The sequence below is a fragment of the Onychomys torridus genome, chromosome 5 (genome assembly GCF_903995425.1).
Source record: "Onychomys torridus chromosome 5, mOncTor1.1, whole genome shotgun sequence".
Classification (NCBI taxonomy): domain Eukaryota; kingdom Metazoa; phylum Chordata; class Mammalia; order Rodentia; family Cricetidae; genus Onychomys; species Onychomys torridus.
Genome location: NC_050447.1, coordinates 113,116,690 through 113,138,197, shown reverse-complemented (window position 1 = coordinate 113,138,197; position 21,508 = coordinate 113,116,690). Strand labels below are relative to the sequence as shown.

The window sequence follows — 21,508 nt, the reverse complement described above, 5'->3', positions numbered from 1 at the left end:
CCCACTTTGACCCTTCCCTCTTTATCTCCCTCCCTCCTCCCCCTCTTCCTTCCTTCCCTTCCCTTCCTCCCTTTCACTCTTTCTCCCCCACCTCTCTTTCCTCCCTGCCTTCCCTCTTTCTCCACTTCTGGCTGTCTTAGTCCCCATCGCTCCCTCTATGCCTTGCAGGCTGGGAATCAAATCCTCTAGAAATACACTAGCCTACAGCTCCAGCCCTGCTCAGTTTGCTATTGATCTTGGGAGCTATAAAGCCTGAAATTGAAAGGGATTTGAAACTGGTCTTTTGAAGTCTTAATGGGAAACCCAACTCATATTTTTCAAGATATTATGAAATTTCAAACATCGGCAAACAGATCACACTTTAGACTTAGAGAAAGGTCTCTCGAGTTGTTTTGTTTTTGTGAGTTTACTTTAATTAATTTATTTTTATTTATGTGCATTGGTGTTTTGCCATGGGTGTCGGGTCCACTGGAACTGGACTTACAGACAGTTGTGAATACCATGTGGATGCTGGGAATTGAACCGGAGTCCTCTGGAAGAGCAGCCAGTGCTCTTAATCACTGAGGCTTCTTTCCAGCCCATTTCTTGAGCATTTAAAGTGGTGGTTCCTAAACAGCCAGAACATCATCCTGACTTGGATTCTCTCTGTTATATACTGAATCTGCTCTCTAGGAAATCTATCAAGTTTTCCTGAATTCCTGGATTCCAAATTTGCTACCGATGGACATTTCATACCATGGGATCTTTATTATTATAGCCTTTAGGGGATCCTGAGCCTAGGTAGCATATAGACCTACTTACAGAGGTGGGTAAACTAAGGTCACATTCTGGTCAGATATTCTGTATATGGAAAGAAAGAGTCCACAGAACCTGAGACAAATTCATTTACAAAACAGATAGGACATTTAATCCAAAATGAAAACTGATGAAATTTGGGTCCAATGCTGCATCTTGAACCTCACCCTTAAAGGTTTTATGGTAGATTTTGAAGGAAGTTCTCTAGTTACCCAGGTCCCAAGTATTGACACAGCTATGATTTGTATATTAGTGTGACTTCTAAGTCTTCCTAAATCTGATGAGATGTACAGGTCAGATATTAATCTTTTCCCATTTAAAAAGTCCCAAATTAAACCTTAGCCATTTGGCATGGAAACAATTATTTTCAAGTCTCTGTTTACATGGAAAGGTATGCTTTTTGAAAAGAATAGGTTTGCACAAAAGAGGTCAGAATCCCTGAGTATGAAATGGACTTTCCATTGACAGCTTGTTTGTGGCAGTTTGCACATGGGCTTGTGCCCTAGGATGACACAGTTCTTTGGCTGTCCTATGTGTTTTGCTTTGTGCATTCTTCAGCGTGGAGCAGTGGCCAGGGCCTCCATTCAACGCCGTTCTCTTTATGCGGTTTTTATCAACCTCTCTGGATTCATGTATTTCACCGGGTTTCTCTTTGTTCTGTAGGTAGTGTGATCTTCAGATACTGTTCACACAAAGTTACTGGAAAGTTTTTTAGTGCTGCAAAACCTAGAAACCCAGGCAAGCCTGGTGGAGATTCATCAAGTTACAAATAAGCTTCCTGTTCCCAGGGTAGCAGTCGCAATTAAGAAAGTCCTTGGAGCATTCATTGGGGTGGAATGGGAAAATGGATTTTTGTCATTAGAGGCCGTGTCGCCTGGTGGTCTGAGTGGAGAACTGGGAGCCAGGAACTCGGCGATCTAAGGAGGCCCGGCTCAGCCCTCCTGGAGGCTTCCGGCAAGCAACGTGGGTCTCAGGAGGCCAACCTCACCTACTTTGAATCTCCCATCTGAAGAGCTCCTTACCCAGGGCCAGGGGATACGCAGCAGGAAGCCTGATTCCTTGCCTGCAAAATGAGAATATTAATACTTGCCTAAATAACAGATTAACCAATTAGTATTAGCGTTCTGCTGATAGAAAACAGCAGGAGAAGGAAGGAGGAAAGGAAAAACCCAAAATCAATTTTATGAAAAGATGGGGTTTACTCAGCTGTTGATGTTTTGACGGGCTAGAAACCCAGGGCCCACAGTGCAAAGAGAGGGCCGGAGCAGGGGCAGAGGGGTTGTTGCCTGTAGTAAGGAACATGGAGCAGTGTAGCTCAGTCTCCTTGAAGCCAATTAATTGCAGAACTGAAACTTTATCCAACTTATTGGGAGTTTTTCAGTCTGAAGTGTACGATTTAAATTTCTTCCAGATAAGACAATCCAGAGTATTTAGCATTTCTAATGTCTGTATTCTACGAATATCAATTTTCTCTCTCTCTCTCTCTCTCTCTCTCTCTCTCTCTCTCTCTCTATCTATCTCTCTGTGTGTGTGTGTGTGTGTGTGTGTGTGTGTGTGTGTGAGAGAGAGAGAGAGAGAGAGAGACTTGCATGAGAAAGAGAGAGGGAAATGGTAATAATGAGGAGATGTAGGTATTTTGCATTTTCGGGAAGAAAATTACCCCATTAGTTTCTCCTTTTGTTGAATGGCATTACAAGGGGAAGAGAAAAAAAGGCACTCTCGTGGTTCCTATTTTACATAGTTTTAGGTGGCCCTGAAGATCACTATTTACAATAAACTCACACAAAAGTAGAAAAAAGAAGCCTTTTTCATTGCTCAAATTTAGAGCCTTGACCTTCTGTGTGCAACACCTGTACAGGAAGGCACAGTCTATCCTTTGAGCACATACTTATGTGACAATAACCACAATACATGCTGAAAGAAAAACTTGTCAACAGACAGTAGTGGCTTTGCATGAAATGCTTCTACAAATGTCATCTATACTAATATCTTGTATTTCTGGCTTTCAGATTCAAACTTAGCAATTGCAATTTCTATTGATTCTTTTAAATAAGGTACTGAAAGGCTTTTTCCTTTTATTAAGACAGATTATCTACCTTAAATAAGCTGTGGAATGCTGTCATTCTGTTCTATGTAAAACTTAAATGCCATTAGAAGCAATCTATTAAGGAATAGACTATAAAAACAAAGCAGAATGTAGTTATTAGGTAAGTATCAGAGTATGTTTCTCACAAGATGTCCTGGCAGACATGAATGAAAAGGCTTAGGCAGATGTATTTACTAATTAATTAGGTAGATATGAATTTATATCTTCAAATGGTACCTGGGAAACATACCTGTATATACCTATCAAAATAGTGTTTTTATTTTTCTCCAATAACTAGGTCAGCACAATGTGCTGTGAAAAGGTTAGTCTTTCACAAGATCCAGCAAGGCAGCTCTTACTTGTGCTCTGCTTAGCCTTTCATGTGTATTTTTTTATGTGTGTTGGCAACATTGGAAACTCTACAGGTTTATTTATTTATTTTTTTTTTTTTGCAAGTTTTAAAGGAATCCATTAGCCTCTAGACACCTTTTAGGGAATGCAGTCATTTATTTTAGAAAGCTACTTCACTTATAAGGTAAAAATACTTCCATGGGCCAGGCTGTCTTTACTACAGCTAGGCTTTCCTGAGAAAAGCCTGCGAATTATGGAGAGATGGCTTAGCCTTTAAAGGCTAGGCTCACGACCAAAAATATAAACTCTGTATTTTTAATTTATGAGTATGAGAAAAAAAAGTGGAACTTTCAAAAATACTTTGCACATATAATAACCACAACATTAGATTTCTTTTCAATTCCCAAGTCACCAGAAGTTATAAAACCTATAGAAGATTCTACTGCTATGTTCATGTGTACCAAAAATGATGTTACCTTATTTTACTGGATTAGAAAACTTAACTGGATTCTAAATCATAAGAATTATTTTAAAAGGTAAATTAAAACTGTTTTTGAAACAGTCCAAACACTATCACTAATATGTGAATTAAAATATGTGGTTAGATGTTTAATATGAATATTGTACAAATGGGAAGTTAAATCTGTCATACATAATTTGAAAATATTAAATGTTTTAAGGTGATTAAGGTACATTCTTTTTAAATTCTATATATTTTTCCTACCTTGAACTGGATCTCAGAAGAGATATTCAGGATAACAAAAGGGAAAAATAGTGTACATTTCCTTTAATTTATTAATCTTAACTTATTATAGTACTAGAGAAATCTTTGTGATCCAATACTGTAAGTAAATTTGAAACTCATAAGTAGCAAAGTTACTGTTTAAAATGAATGTTTTCAGAATGTGTCGTTTTGTCTTACTTCTCTTGACAAGGTTGCCTGAGATAATTTCCTAAAGAATCAAAAGATTCACTCATGAATAAAGGAATGAAATGGCCACAAATATATATTTGCATACAGGGATAATATCCAAGATTTAGATGTATTTTGTCATTGTGTCGATATTAGACTAAGAACTAGCAACACATATATCATTTCTCTTTAAGGATTGATAAATATTAGTATCTTGATCTTCACTGACAGACAGATTCTTCCATAATTGTCTGAAATAATTATTTAGTGACAATATAAAGCAACATAAAAAGCCTTTAAAAATAAAATCACAGCCTCTTTGCCTCAGTTAGCTTTATGAACATATCCTCTGAATTATATTTAGTATTACTTACAGTTCCCAAACAGTGGTATAAAATTATATAAGTTTATTTTATGTGCAAAATCACATACAGTATGCCAAGTGACACTTAGAAGGAATGAAATAGTAACTGTGGCTTATTTTCTCAAGCAGTCTTGACACTAATGCTGAATTACAACATAGAAACATCTAGCAGTTTTACCTTTATGAGAAAAGGCTTTTTACATATTTAACATAATCAGGAGGAAAATAAACTAGAATTATGTATAAAGATACGTACAGTGTAACCAAGGGGCATTTATATTCCCCTGTAGAATACTTACGATGATTTTATTGCCATTTTGTGTCATTTTCTAAAGGATTTAAATACAGCCAGTAAACAAACTCAACTGTAGATTTAAAGCGACAGCTGCTCGTTCAGAAGCAATATTCAGATATTTAATCTTAAGGACCCTGAATATTTTCCAACCAAGCAGTGTGCACTTTTACAAAAATGAAAGGACTATGTACCGTGGCTTCTAATTTTTGCAGCTGTGCTGGCTGGCAGAGCCACTGCCAGCCACCACCGTCCACCACGGCTAACCCCAGAAAGTGAGTGGCAAGCGTGGGCCTTTTGTTCAGTCACTTGAGGAAATGTCACATGAGTAATTTACTTTGCCAGAAGGCAAACCTTCTTTTTCTAAAATGATACTGATTCCACCCATAACTTAGAAAGTGTCATATTATTTCTCTGTTTTGAGATTGATAATTTCACCTACTTTGAATATACTCTTTGCCCTCTCTGTGAACTACTGTGCTGCAGAGAGCTGCTGAACCCCATCTTGCAGAACCACCATTAATTTACCTGGGCTTCCAAACATCGCTGTCTTTCTGCACACAGTCAACTGGGTTTGTACATGCACGAGCCCTGCATTCAGTGGGAAAATGAAATTGAAATTTGTGTTCTGAATACCTCTTTTTTTAAGTCTTCTTTCTAGCCTACAAGTATAATGGCCTTTGAAGATTTACCAGTATCATATATTTTGGGCAGTTGGAAGTGGCCAAAATACTCTGTCATAAATAATGTCAACTTTGTTTTTTCAATCCACACCAGAGGATATGCCTCCTCTTACTACCAGCAAGCAATTAACTAACTCTCTCCACAAGTCTGCACTAGTCAGTAATGCCTTACGACACACAGACATTTCTTTCTACCAAGGAGGACCAGTCCTGCTTTGAGCACATAACAGAAGGAAGCTTGGGTAGAGTAGACTGTCACGCTGTCCCATTGAGGAACAATTCTGCATGTCCCCAAGGGCCTGTCTCCCTCAGATGCTGCCTGGTGGCCATAAGGGGGCATCTCTGATCGGTTTTGATTAGTTCACCATCATAAAAACTAACTTCTAGATTGCAGAATCTCCAATCAGGGTCCCCAAGGCCTTAGCCTCAGTCACATAATAGGTCGGAACAGAGTTTCCTCTGAAAAAGTTGATTCTGACAGATTATGCAATTATTTTGTGGTTGTTACTTTTATGGATGAGTAGAAGTTAAGGTTCAATGACTTACTATTATCACTCATGACCCATATTACTTAAAGAAGGTAGATCCTGAAAGTAGATTTGCTGGGTCAAAGAATATGAAAATGAAATGCATAGATGTGTATATGTGTGTTGTGTATCTACCTATATGTATATCTACCCACCAGAAATATGAGCATACATAACTACAATTGCAGTGAAGGAAATGGCCACCCATCATTTTGGTCTTTTTGTTTTTGTTATTTTTTCCCCACAACCACAGAAACTCTACTTTCTGTAACTCAATCAGATTGCACTGTTTGCAACAAAACATCATGGTATCATGGTCCACTGCCCATCCCCTTTTGCCTTTGAAAGATGATACCTGATTCAATACAGCTCTTTTTCTCCTAATTTTTGAAAGTAATGTTTATAATGTGTTTGTTTTCTTGAGACATTTCTTCCTATTTGTCTGCAGAATCCATAAAAGAATGAATGTAACTATAGCATTTGTAGCTTATTTTTGCCAGGACAATCGTTTGAAATAAAATAACCATAGAGATTGATACAATCTGAAATAGCCTAAGATCTCTCTGTGATCACATTGCAGCTAATGGAAGCAAAGCATCTTCAGGCTGAGTTAGTTCTGAAATGACGAAAAAACATTTCTTTAAGTAGTTACATTTTTATTCTCTCTTCCTTAAACCTAGCAGCTAAAAATATGTGTTATTTTGATGTGTTTCACGTGTGTATCTACAGCACTTTAAATAAGTGTATTCTGATACTTTATCAGGCAACTGTAACATGGGCAGAGTGTCTGTAACTGTAAGAGCCAATTAGAAGGATGTGAGTAATTCAGAAGTCTACAGTTGTTGGTCGATGACCCTAAGTAGGAACTGTCCTAACAGGAGCTATGGTTCTTAAACCGCCAGCAAACAACTACCCCCACCACCTTCATGTCCTTCTAACCCAAGCACCTTTTTCTCTTTGAAGAATCATACAGACTTAGTAAGGAGCCATCTCAACTGTTTCTTTCCTAGGATATAAAGCAATGGTTGATGTGGTTGTTCTAAGTCTAATTCTCAACAGCAAATAGTGATTGCAAATGACAGGAGACAGGAGGAAGTGACCCTGTCATTTAGGAGCTCATAACTCTGGTGAGGACTGAGTACCATTCAGCTCAATATTTTTAATGTATACTTCAGTAGTGTCCAGCAAAATTGGCAGATGACTCACTGAAAAATATCTCGAGGCACATGGTGAAAGTTCCAGAAATACAACTGTGGTTTGTATTTTTAGGCAGTACAGATGATAGAAAAGATAACCTATCTCTACAACTTTGATGTCCACGATGTTTCACAGCACACTTCCTTGTTGAAATATCACATGCAAAGATGTAGGAACATATGTAAAATGCAAGAAATTGGGAACCAAAGTTCCTAGGAAATGATGCCGCACACTTCTGCTAAAGTTCTACAAGGCTGAATCAAACTCCAGAATTGTGGAGGATTGGAATATTGCAGATCAAAAACCAAATTCTCTTGGGCTAGCTTTGGTCTTCTTAATAGCCAGTATTCATTGTCCTTCTCTGTGTCTAGTCTATTATCCTTTAAACTCTAAGGAAAAAACTTTGAAATTTATGCACTTAGAACTATAAGGGGAAAAATATGAAATTTATGCACTTTGGGGACCTTTAGCGTCCACCAAGCCTAAAGCTAAGAATTTCATTAAACAGCATCTGAGACCTAAAGCATGGAGTCTCTAGTTTGTTGTAACCTGCATATCTGACCTTTCCACCAGTGTGTTTGGAAAAAGCCTTGATCTCTCTCTCTTCTCTCTCTCTCTCTCTCTCTCTCTCTCTCTCTCTCTCTCTCTCTCTGTCTCCATCTTTCTCCCCCCTCTCTTTCATTACTATAGAAATGTCACAAAACTGTTTTCTTGTCGGGACATGGTATTTGGTCTACATCTGTGTTATTGGGCATCCTCACTCACTTTATTTAATAATAAACTGTCTTCACTGGGGGGGGGGAAGAGCTGTGAGTGAAGTACAGAGACAGAGTTTGGGTCCTCAACACCCACATAAATGCCAGTCTGCCTGTAATCCCAGCACTTAGGAGACAAAGACTGGGACTTCCTGGAGCAACCAGGCTAGTTAGACTAGCCAAATGGGCAAGCTCTGGGCTTAAGTGAGAGATCACTTCAGTATATAAGAAGAGAGACCAGAGAAGACGTCTGATATCAACTCTAGTCTCCACACATATGTGCCCACATACATGCACACCACACACACATACACATGGATCTTAAGGGAAACTGTCCTTTACTTGCTTTGAGGTGAGAGCTGTATTTTATACTACAAGATAAGAAAACAGATACATTTTACCAAGCAAATATTGATTTTTAAAACTGTTCCTTGATTTAGGTTTTTTTTTATTTAAATTTTTTTTTATTATATTTGTATTTTAATTCTCTAACACATCCAGCCATGGGTTCGCGCCTGTCCTCCCCCTCCCCCTGCTCTCCATGTGGTAGACCATCCCTTCCTTTCTCATTCCTAATGCTCACTCTCTCAGAAGTAAGAGTTCTCTTCCTGGTATTTCACCACCCCCCATTTGCCTACCCCGGAAAGAGGCCTTATGACTGGCTAGCCGCATGATTTATGAGCTTCTTAGAGATCGAAGAGTGATTCTAGACAAAGAAAATGGTTCCTCGTACCAAAGAAGAGTTTGTCTGATAAGCAGGTGTCCTCTTTGCTATCCAGAGAAATTAATTAATTTGCCAATTTTATCCGTAGAAGTGGCTCCCTTCCTTGCTGCTATGGGTGGCTTTTCATCAAGAGGTTATTTGGGGGGAATGCAAACCTTCAGCATAATGCTTGGTAGTACAAGATACATTCAAAGTATAGCATATGAATGAAGGCAGTGACATTGGTGATTATGATAGACAGTCCAGGAATAAACCCCAATTGAGTAAATGGGAGTTCTGCTGCAAGGCCAGGCAGTCTTGTGTCTCTGGAAACAACATTTTACCAAGCAAATATTGATTTTTAAAACTGTTCCTTGATTTAGGTTTTTTTTAATTTAATTTTTTTTTATTATATTTGTATTTTAATTTTACACATCAGCCATGGGTTCCCCTGTCCTCCCCCCTCCCGCCCCTGCTCCCACCTTCCCCACATCCCTTCCCTTCCATTCCCTTCTCCTCCAGGGCCAAGACTCCCCTGGGGATTTATTTAAACCTGATGGATTCAGTATAGGCAGGTCCAGACCTCTCTTTCCAGGCTGAGCAAAGTGTCCCTGTGTAAGCCCAAGGTTCCAAACAGCCAGCTCATGCACTAAGGACAGGTCCCGGTCCCACAGGCTGAATGCCTCCCAAACAGTTGAAGCTATTCAATTGTCTCACTTGTCCAGAGGGCCTGATCCAGCTGAGGGCTCCACAGCCTTTAGTTCATAATTCATGTGCTTCCATTTGTTTGGCTATTTGTTCCTGTGCCTCTCCAATCTTGGTCTCAACAATTCATGGTCTTACAGTCCCTCCTCTTTCTTGACAATTGGACTCCTGGAGCTCCACCTGGGGCCTCGGTGAGGACCTCTGCATCCACTTCCATCAGTTATAGAATGAGAGGTTTTCTGATGCATAGTCTCACTGTGTAGCCCAGGCTCTCCTCCAATTCCCATTATCTTGATCCTGAGTGCTGTTCTGCAGGAATATGCCATAAGACTCATCCTTAGAAAAGACATTAAAGGCCAAAGATGGGGGCTTATTTTTGGCTTTTTCTGTGTGTGTGCATGCATGTATGTTCACCATGTGCATGCAGTACCAATGGGTACCAGAAAAGGGGATCAGATCTCTTGGAACTGTCATCACAGTCATAAGCCACCCTGCTATTATGTGGGTGCTGGGAACTGAACCTGGGTCCTCTGCAAGACCAAGTGGTCTTAACCATTGAGCTGACCCTCCAGACCTCAAGACTTGTTTTTGATGTATATAGTTTGGGGGACAGAAGATTAGAAAATTCATTTTCTATATGTATTTTTACTTGTCTCATAGTTGCTCTGTTTCTTTGTAAGGTCATTATAAAATTATTGTGCAAGTTAGAAATAGACTGGACTATGAACCATAAATCATAATCTTATGGTTAGGAGAATAGTGTCCAACCAGGGTTTTCTAAGCTATAATTTCTCTTCCTCTAGGGGATAGTGGAAGAAAAAGACAGTACCTTTTCACCATTTCATTGAAATACTTGCTCACCTTCTCACCACTCTACAGGTGTTTGGTGACATCAGCACCTTGAAGTTTGTCCCCAGCAATGTGATCACAGCTATTGAGGAGCACATAAGGGAAATGGACACTGTGCAGAGAGAAACCTTTGCTACTAACCAAGAGAAATGAGATGGCTCCGTGAAAATACAAGGTATTTTTATCTGCTGATTGAGCATTGGATCATCACTATCTGTGAGTACACTCACCCTGAAGGAACCCCAAATGTCAAGTCCTTCCTATTTCCCCAATTTCCCAGTGAAAATATGATGTTCAACTTTCTCTTCCAATCCAGTATCTTATATTCACACTCTATAAGATTAGGTCACGGATGTTGGTTGCTGACATAGAACAAGGTATTGGGCCTTGAACTTTGAAGAGAGATGAATAGCATACTTGGAAAATGAGTTTTATTTTTCTTGTTGTTTCCATTTGTTTGTATTTCATGTAGAGGGAATAAGGGAAGTGTCTACAGGATGATGATTAAACAAGCCTAAAAAATTTCCTTTTCCTTTCATTAGCTGAAAATTTTCACACTTTCTTTTTTTCATGAAAGGAACTTTAAGGAGGGAAAGGGAAACTTTCCATATCAGCAACAAATATTCCAAGTCACATAAGTGAGTAGATTTAAAGAGTTTATATTTTGTCTTCTAGGATAACAGCAACCAAACCCTACCTGGGTGGCATAGATTTGGGCTTTTTACAGTTATTTCAACTCACACAATGGATCAGAGAGCATCCTTTCTTTTTATCTCTTGTGCAATCTCTTTTTCTCTTACTGTATTCCTTTCTGGCCTTCTATTTCACTTGAAGATTTGGATTGGGGCTTATTATCTGGCCAGCTAACAGACATTCACACTTCTGTAAATATATCTCAAATATATAGAAACTAGAAATTATTCTTAATACTGCACAGAAGATAATAAATACACATTTAAAAGTAGTTCAGATAGTTGTATCTATACTTCAAAAGTAAGTGCTCGTCATAAACAAGAACAGATACTTACATGTCCCTTGCATTGATTTCCTCACTCTCCTTTGCTGCTGCCGCTATACCTACTGATAGCCCTGGCTACCAGATGTTCATGCCCACTGTTACCCAATAGCTGTGTATACAGACTACTAACTTTTGCTTTTCCCATTAGCACATGAGCTACCTCAGACAGAGAACTTTTTCGAATATATCCTTCTACTAACAGAGATTAGAACGGTATGGGGGTGAAATTCAGAGGCTCAATAGAGATTTGCTATTTGAAAGAGGTCCGAGGAAGATAGTGTGATGGGGTTGGAGCCAGGTCTTTATTGTGTATGTAGAAGGTGAGACTACCCCCTAAATGTCCCTGGCATATTTAAAACAAATTATGTGATAAATGTACATCTGAGCAAAATAATATGAACAGGAAAACATTTATATGCATGTAGATGCATATTTAATTATCAGGTCAAGGTGATGTTTAAATTCAGTTGAAAAGACACCATGGCATCTTTACATTGAGCATCCACTGACTTAACTGAATTGAAATGCTGTTGGCCTGACACTTCCATTTGCCCAGTCTGACTAAAATTTAAACCCAGTGAGGGCAGGAACTATTCTCTGTTTTATTTGTTTGTACACATGGTTATTAGCAGTGCATCTTGTTGAATGAAAAAGCAAACTGATGTGTCAAACTTCACTTAAGTTTATTCTTAATGATCTGTAAGACAGTGATCCAAATGTATATAAGATGTCAGGTGATTAATCTACAGTTATTTTTCCTTTTCTTGTTTCTTTTAGATCATTGGCCCAGCTGGAAGGATGATTATAATTAAGGACCATACTTTCTGTCTCCTGAGGGGCACCTGGGATACACGATTTCTTAATCTACAGCATCTCCTAATGCATTATTGCAAGGCGTTATTTTTGTTATTTTTAAATGGTAGTCTGTAGTGTGTTTTGTTTCTATTGTTTCTTTATATTTGCTTTCCTTGCCTTTACATGAATGTTACCAAATATTCAGGATTAGATAATAGGTTCAGCATTTGTGTTTGTCTAAAGCTTTGTTGATGCAGTGTTTATACAGGTGTGTGTGGTAGGTAAAGATTCATGCAAATGCTTCTCTTGAGTTCTTTCTTCTTGTTAAAAAAAACAACTTTTTGATGCTCATGTGCAGAGTGTTATCCAGTATAGGCATAAAGTAAGAATCCGATACTGCCTACATCAGTGCTAAATACTGTATTTACGTGGGTTTTAAAGGAATCTAATTAATTTTTACTTTCCAGAGATGTTCATATTTGGTCATGTTCTCAAGGAAAACAGGGTTGGGGGAAAGGATAGAAGCACTATCTCCAAATGCCTCTGTCTTTTGTGGTCCTTTATCCTTAATATTCTGTGGCTATAGAGAGAAGAGAGTTGTATTTGCAGATGTGCTGCAGAGCAGAGCTCTGATGTGGCAGGCACAGTGCCCTTAGGAAAGAGTACATATTTATATACAGTTCAAAGGACTATTTCAAAATTAAAGATAGGTTTCTAGGGGACTATAGATCTGTAGATTGAGTCATCAGGTTTTTTTTTCTTCAGCCTACTGAGGATAATTTATGATGCTAATAATTAATTTTTCAAGACTGTATTAGTAAAATAGTATCTATAAGTTATGCATGTATTTTCTGTGATTTCATTAGAATCTCTCTTTCTTAGAGCAAGATACTAATTGACATGTTATTTAGTTTGATCTTTTTGTCACACTCCTAATTGTAAAATAATTAGAAACTGTAAATAAGAAAATTCTTTTATTGGCTCACTTTTACTAGCCCTGATATGCTCTTACCGCTTGAGCAGATTATTTGTAACCTCATTCTGAAAAGGAATAACAATATAAATCAGAAGGAGTTAAAAATGTTCATGCTTGCTGTAAAAGTAAAAGTGAAAACTATTATATGCTCTTTATATTAAGTTCAGCAATAATAGATTACACAAAGTGTCCGTTAAGGAAGAAGATGAAAAATGAGTGATTTTCTTCTTTCAGTTAAACATGGTGCTGAGTGGTACACACAGCATTAAAATCAAATCACTTCCCACTTCAACGATCACAGTGCGAGTACTTGCTATTGGAAGCTGTGTTTCTGTTCTTCCTTGGTCCTCAGTTGTTTAAATCAATCACCTGATCATGCTTGGATAAGGAGAAGGGATGGCTTAACGCCTTACAGCATTTCTGTTTCATGAGTGTCTGTTCAAGATGTCTTCCAAATATCATTTCCTGCATGCTGCAGTCACTGAGAGTTCTCCCACTGAGACATACTCTGTTGTAGACATTTCTGTGAAGCATGGCCCGTTCTATGACATCACTTCCAGTTGGTCAGCTTACTGAACTTTAAGTAGTTCTGGAGATAGGAAAAATTCCCATGGGAACTTTACAAACTCCTTCCAATGGCCTAAAATGACATTGACCATGGCCTTGTGAGAACTGCTGATGCCACAATGAAGATCTGTGGCCATGGGGAGACCCTAACTCAGTAGCCACTGACTAAGTGACAGGCTTGTTTTTTGTTTGCTTAATCTAAATTCTTTACTTCTGATACAGTACAATTCACACAGATTTCTCTTCCTGTGATGAGTGAGCATGGAGTTGACATGGGTGAGGGCAGGTACACACAGTGTTTAAGAAGATGACATTGGCTATTGACATACAGTGAACAAAATACTTTATTACAAAGGTGAAGATTATCTTGCTATAAATACTCTTGATCTTACATAATAACAAAAAAAGTCACAGTTAGCACATTTGTCTTTTTTTTTTGCTTTATAATAAAAAGTCTTTGTTCATTGACCAGTAAAAACTTTGACCATATTCTATATTTTCAAATTATGTCAAGATTATTAATTGTTTAATATATGGTTGTAGAGCTTTTCTATGTTATCTTAACATGAGATGTTAAATTGCTAACCGTTTCCCTGCTATTTTCAAATGCTACTTTTATTATATAATAAGCAGGTTTAGACTATCTCTTTACCCTCTAGAAAACGGTGTTTCTCCTGATAGTTTTGATTATGCTCATGCTTGTATCAGATTCCTTCAGTTCCTGCAAGTTATCTGACAAATCAGCGATATCTGAACATTAAATGAATGCTGCTAAGATTTGCTGGCAATGTGGGAAAAGGGTGCAACAGAACTGAGCGCATCTAGAAGATGAATATCGGACCTAGATACATGTGTCTGAAGGATCATCACACACCCTTTTTTTCTACTTTTTAGTATCTTTATAAGTATCATGCCAATCTGAAGCATTTATCTAATTATTCTTTATCAATAAAAATCAGGAATCAGATATTGGGGTAAAAACCTGAATGATCAGAAAAGCCACCAGCAACCTCTTATCTCTTCCTTTCCTCCATCCAAAAGGGCTGAGATCCTCTCTAAGCCCCACCTTACTACTTCCTGTCTTCACAACCTCTATGGTTAATTTTGGTCAGCTAGTGGCTAACTCCCGCCTTGGCTTCCAAGCAAGATTTATTGTCACAATATAATGAAAATATCACACAATACCCACAATACCAATAAACTAAGCAGTAACTGCAAAGTACATATGGAGCAAGAAAAAAATGTAATATTAGGTAGTCATTAAAATCATATATTTAGTTAATAAATAGTAATGTGAGGAAATATTTGATATGTAGTATGAAAAGAACATGTAGAGCATATATACTATGATTTGTTATAAAAATGTATTTATGTAGAAAGAATCAAAAGTTTTCACAGAAACATTAAGACTGGCTACTTGATATTGGCATATGATTTTTAATTTTATTTTCTTCCGAACACTATCCCATATTTTCTATATTCTTCAGGATTAGCTTATGATGTTTTTTTTTAACTTTCTTTTTATTTGTTCTTTGTGTCTTTCACATCATGAATCTTGATCCCATTCACTTCCTCTCCCTCTGTATCCACCCTCTACCCTTTCAGCACCCCCTCCCAATAAAATCTAGAAGCTGTAGCGTGACATAGTAAATCACACAGGAAACCCTTTTGGCCATATATCATTACTTGCAAGTGTTCATTGCAAAGATCCATTTGTCCAGTTTGAGGCCTCTGGTTTCTGCTACACTATTGATGCTCGGCCCTCACTGAGACTCTTCTTGGATATTCTGTTGTTGCCCTGTGTTGTGGAAATCCTGCAGCTTTGCTTCTGCAGGATGGGTCTCTTTATGTGCTCCAGCAGATCACAGAGGGGTCGAATATTGGGGTGAGCCAACCCATGACCCTGGTTGTGGGCCTGGGTAGTTGCAGGGTTGGTCAGCTGCCGGCTCTCCCTTGTACTCACCGCCAGGATAAGCTCTCCTGCATTGTCCTGGCTACTTCACCCTTTGAAGGCAATGAGCAAGGGGTGGGGCCAGTTTTCCCGCTTTCAAGTCTTCAGGGTTGGATCCCCACACCCACACCTTCAGGGCCAGCTCTACTGTGTTGCTAAGGCATGACAGAGCAGTCACTCTCCCAACTGCTGCAGCAAATGAGGGGCGGGGCTAGCTCTCCTGCTTTTCTGACCTCAAGGCCAACTCTCCTACCTGCCTCAGGAATGGATGGGTGGAGGGAGGGCATCTTTCTCTGGCCCATGCTGCCTTAGGACAGGTAAATAACGGAGACAGCACTTCCATGCTCACAATATCGGGGCTGGCTCACCCACACCTCTGCCAATGGGGTTGGCTCTATTGTGTTGCCCAGTCATGGTACAAGGCCTTCCTCTCCGGAGTGTTGCAGCTGGTGGTGGGCAGGGGCAGCCTTCTGACCTCAGGGGCAGCTCTCCCACTTGCCTCGGGCATTGATAGGTGAGGGGGTAATCATGATGATTTTATAATAATCACTGAAACGAATGTTTCATGTGTGAAAGCCACTGAAGAAATAAGAGAAATCTTACGTGCTAGCACCTGTAAAATTAAAAGCTGTATTGTAGTTTGGAACACTATCTGCCCAAGAGGGAGACGCAAAGTGTTGCTCTAGACCATTTTAGAGAAGAATATTGCATGGACTGGAAGTAGGAAGCTTTAAGTAGCAGATAAGCGGTAAACATGTAACATGAGGATGGACTGAGAAGGAAGTCAGAGGGAGGAGCAATTCCGCAAAATGGAAAACACAATTGTAAAGCCAACTGAGACTGTCAAGGCTTTTGAGGGCAAAATGGATACTACGAAACAATTATAAATAAATAAAATTAAAATTGAATCATGTTGTTTCTAAGTGTGGCCCCTTACTGTTTTCCGTGTTTTCTCTCCCTAGTCCAGTCCTCCACTCTCCACAGATCTGTGTCCCTTCCCTCTCTGCGCCCTCTTCTCTTCCCTCAGCTTCACTTCTGTGGCGGCCCACGGCCTTCCCTCCCTGCTCACGGGGCTCCCTTCTCTCTTACCACTCATTTCCTCTGATCACCTGGAGAAACCACAGCCCCGGCTGAGCCACCTGGGCCTAATTTGTGCCCACTCCCATGCAATTAGAAGCAGCTGCAGAAAAATGGACGTTGGCATGAATTTGACTTTAAAATCTCAACTGAGTTCTCAAGGGACGTTTGGGGGCTTTCACGTGGTCACAGTTTGTCTTATTTCATTCACCCGGCAAGGACACTGTGATTGTGTCATATTTTATCACTCTCTTCCCAAGCCTGCAATACTTTCCCACAGCTTTACACACCACTAATGAATGGGCTTTCTACTTCCCTGGGAAAGCTGGGGCAATTGCTGTGACTAACGCCTGTCGCCTGTCTCCTTACTTCCTACACCTGCAACAGGCACGCTGCTGTGTAGAGAAAGGCATGTTTCATTGGTTATGCACCAGGGTGGGGCAGAAGCTCAAAGGAGGTACCTTTTGGGGCCTTTTTGTTAGGATGAAGCAAGAAGATACTCACCAGCTATCAAAGACTAGCCTAGACTCTCAGACTGTGAGACATACATTTCTGCTCTTTATAAATTATCCAGTCTAGGGTTGTCTGGAACAGTAGCAGAAGACATGTGTACAACATATGACTTGAACTCATGCTTCCAGCCCTAATACTGATTGGAAACTTCAGATACAGTTATCAAATGGCTATTGGATATCTCCACTTGAATAAATACCTCAATTAAAACATGGAGTCCTCTCCCCCAACTTCCTCCTACTGGGTTGCCTCGTCCAGCCTTGATATGGGATTTGTGCCTGGTCTTATTGCATCTTGTTATGTCTTGTTTGGTTTATGAAGGGAAACAGAGAAGCAGTGGATCTGGGGAAAAGGATAGGTGAGGACAGGAGCTGGAAGGAGTGGAGGGAAGAGAGGCTGTGGTCAGCATGTATTGTATGAGAGAAGAATATATTAATGGAAAAAAGAAAAAAATAAACATGGTAACCCCAACATACCATTTTCCTCCCTAAACTTCTTTCTACACATTCTCGTGCAACTCAGTTGATGGCTGATCAATTTTCCATTTGCTCAGATCAAAAGTGTTGTCCTTATCCTACATCAGCCTGGATAGGCTAGATGACAGTAGAGAGACCAACACTACCCCCGAACTTGAGTGCCTTGCAGTAGCAAAGCTTTTTCCATGCTGCCTCCTCTTCAAGGAGGAAGCTTTGATCTATGTCATAGTTACCCTCCTGAACCCAGGCTGAAGAATACATTAAATGGAGAATTAAACTGGCCCTTAAACTTCTACTTGCATATCATATAAATGGGTTTTAAATGTTTGTTAGCATATAAGAATTGTATAATGCAATGTGTTTCATTATGACAATTTGTTACATGTGCATCATGCATTTCATTCATTTCACTCCATCACCTTCTCTTGTCCCAGATTCATTCATCTAATACCTGTCCAAGCAGGTTGCCTGACTCCAGCTGTGTAGGTGAGTTTGACCAGGCTACCCTCCAACAAGCAAACAAAAGCAGCAGCGAACTCCTAGGACTGTAAGAGTTGCCCACTGTGCCTGTCAGCTTTCTGTTACTATAACAAATATCTGAGCCACACAACTTTTAAAGCGAAAAAGGCTGTTGTTGGCTTAGAGCTGTCGTTTGTTTATATTTATAAATGTTTCTGTCGTAGTCTGTGGGTCTTGTTGCTTTGGAGTCCATGACCAGGCAGTACATTATGGTGCAGAATGCCCAGAGGATCCAAGTTGCTCACCTTATGGCAGGGACAAACAGAAAAGGGCAAGTGTTCCCATATCTTTGCAGAACCTACCCGTAATAACAAGAAGGCATTCTACTGTGCCTCAATTCTCTTTTATTTCTTATTTTTAAAAAGTTAATCAACCTTTGTTGTATTAGATATTAGAGCATTTTGAGCAAAATTTGTTTTGCTGATCCTGTCATCTTCTCCCCCATTCCTTTGAACAATTTTGTATTAGTCCAGTCCAGCCTCCTTCTGCCCACAACAGCCTCCTTCTGCCCTCCCCAGCCTCCTCCTGCCCTCCCCAGCCTCCTCCTGCCCTCCCAAGCCTCCTTCTTGCTTTTATGTTCCATATCCTATTGCCTCTCTTTGTTCAAGAACTCCTTTCCCCCTCCAGTGGTCTCCATACTTGTTTCCTACCCTATATAGACAGTCATTTCTACTCATATACATAGACATAGACATAATAAGCTAGGATGCACACTTGAGAAGAGAACACAGGAATTGTTTTTTCTGAGTCTGAATTGCCTCATTTACAATAATACTCAGACCCATCATGTTTCCTCAAAATGTCCCTATTTCATTCTTCTTTAAATAGCATTCCATCGTGTACATATGCCACATTTTCATTGTTCTTTCTCTTATTGATGGACAACTTGAGTGGTTCCGTTCCCTGGCTGTTGTGAACAACACAGCAGTAAACATAGATGAGCAAATACCTCTGTGGTAGGATATAGAGTTTTTTGGGTATTTAACCCGGAAGTGGATCACATGAAAAGTCTCATTAAAGTTTCTACCATCACATCCCATAGTGCCAAACTAAGGACATAATCTTTAACATGACCCGTTGGGTGTTCTGTTTGGTGCTGTTCCTGGGGGGATGGTAACAAATATTTACTCACTTCAGGTCAAGAATTAAAGACAGACTAATGTAAGGATACCTCAAAAGTTCAACTTGGTAGATCAATGAGTTTTATTGGGGTTACTTAGAGAAATGTGGGTGAGAGGCTTCTTACAGAAACAGAAATGATGCGAAGACAGATATATCACTAAAGCCCACCATGACATAAACAGGAGTTTCCTAGAAAAAGGGACCCTCAGTTAAGAATTGACTCCATCAGATTGTCCTATGGGCATGCCTGTGGGTGTTTTCTTAATTAATGATTGATGTGGGAGGGCCCAGACCACTGTGGGTATTGCTACCGTTGGGCAGATGGTCCTAAGCTGTATAAAAAAGGTAGCAGATCAAGCCATGGGGAGTGAGTCACAGTCTCTTCCTTCAGTTCCTGCCTTGAGCTCCAGCCTAGGCTTGCTTGATGGTGGACTATAACCTGTAAGCTAGCATAAGCCCTCTCCTGCCTGAGGTACTTTTGGTCAGTGTGTTATCACAGCAATAAAAAGCAAATTAGAACCCCTTCCTTGGAGCCTAAGAAGCCCCATCAACCAACTTCCCCACTATGTTGCCTTACTTACCTCAATGGACTTTGTCCTTGCTCTCTGAATGTGGGTTAGTGGCTCTCTTTGGTGGTGCAAGTGTGATAATCAGAATGTCCTTTATACCCTCTTCCTCCCTACCGCCCAGACTTTTCCTCAGTCTTCCTCTTTTTCCTTGACCTCTCTCAACAACTTCTTCCTTTTTGTTTACCAGGCTGGCCTGGAATTCCTTATACAGCACAGACTGACCATAAACTAATAATTCTGCCTCTGTCTCCAAATGCTAGGATTGCAAGTGGACTGACAAAGTCCTTTAATTAATCTATTTTTAAGATAGTATCAAGTTTAGACAGTAGTATCTGAATATGCTAGTAGTAACATTCCATCTTTACCATTTTTTAGTCAGTATCATACGATTTTATTAAATATAGCATGTATCTCCCATGTTATTGCAAGTAGCCATTGCTAGCTTAAAATGAAAGTTCTTTTTAAAGCTTCAATATGGCTATCACATGTCACCTGGAATTCTGTACAGTACAGCTGTCATCTATCCCTGATGTCCATATTGAGTAACCACTCTCTGAAATTTCATTACACTTGTTTTAACATAGGCTTCCAGGTAGGAGTGCAAATACCCCATCCAATGATCACAACACAAGAAGATACAGGTCACAAAAGGTGGGTGCTCAGGGAAGAAGGGCTGGTGCTGATGTCTTCTCTAACAGCTGCCCCTGTTAGCCTTTCAGAAGCTACATAGATTTGCAGTGACACTCCAGAAGCTGTGTGTCAGCTCACTTCCTACTAAGCCCCAGTCTGAGCTGCTCCTTGCTCTCAGGCTTCTTCAGTAAGCTTCCTTCATGTTTAATTTGCTCTGCTCTCAGCATGGCAACTAATACACAAGGCAGTGACTTAAGTGTGACTCTTGCCCCAGCTCCTACTTAGTGACACAACAGCACAAAGCCCTCAGTGCAAAGTCAATCACTCAGCCTGCCCAGCATCACCTCTCGCTGTCCCAGCCCCTTAGGCACCATCACCCTGGCTTCGTTCTATTTCTCAAATGCCCTTGTTCTTTTTGCTTAAAAGTCTGCAATAGGCTTTTGATTACCGATAGCATTTGCAAAGCTAGGTTCCCCGCTAGGTCCACTTGGCTAACACCTCCATCTCACATGATTTGTTCAAATAGCCCCTTCTCGTGGGATGCTAACATTCACTCCTGTATTTAAAAATTGCATCTCGCTCCACCTGCCCAGTCCATAGAGAGCCCACCAAGTCTGATTAGGTTTTTCTTCTCAAAGTCCTAAAGCTTGTATCACATTATAGGCAGATGGGTTTAACTCCCTTCACTCATGACTAATTTATACAGCCACCAAAGAGACATAAAGAGAATGGGCTCTGACATTCTCATCAGAAAATCTCCCTAGAAAAAAACATCCCTACATTAACTTTTATGAAACCAACAAATAAGCAAACAAACTGTACCAAGAAAACACACCAATCTCTTGTAAAAGTTACGGGGAGCGCCTAGTAAACCTTGGAACTTACCCGTTAGGATATTGAGTCAGGAAAGCGTGCATGGTTTGGCAATGCATCCAATGCAATTTTGACAAAGTTTTAGACCTTTACTGATGCACATAGCAAAATTACACTCCAAACTAGAACACACTATAGCAGAGCAATTTACACAAATGAGGTAATGCTTTGCAGAAGCAACAAAAATTCTTACTTTCTGATG

General features: G+C 39.8%; 1 protein-coding gene across 1 annotated transcript in view; it reads left to right on the top strand.

Moving 5' to 3' along the window:
• Ofcc1 (orofacial cleft 1 candidate 1) overlaps positions 1–10,373 on the top strand; it is a gene marked incomplete at its 5' end in the record, with an annotated part of 292,441 nt that extends 282,068 nt beyond the window's left edge. Inside the window, one exon of the mRNA XM_036186980.1 lies at positions 10,251–10,373. Coding sequence (XP_036042873.1) covers positions 10,251–10,373 — 123 coding nt within the window. The remainder of the gene's footprint in view (positions 1–10,250) is intronic.
• Positions 10,374–21,508: the final 11,135 nt, after the last annotated feature.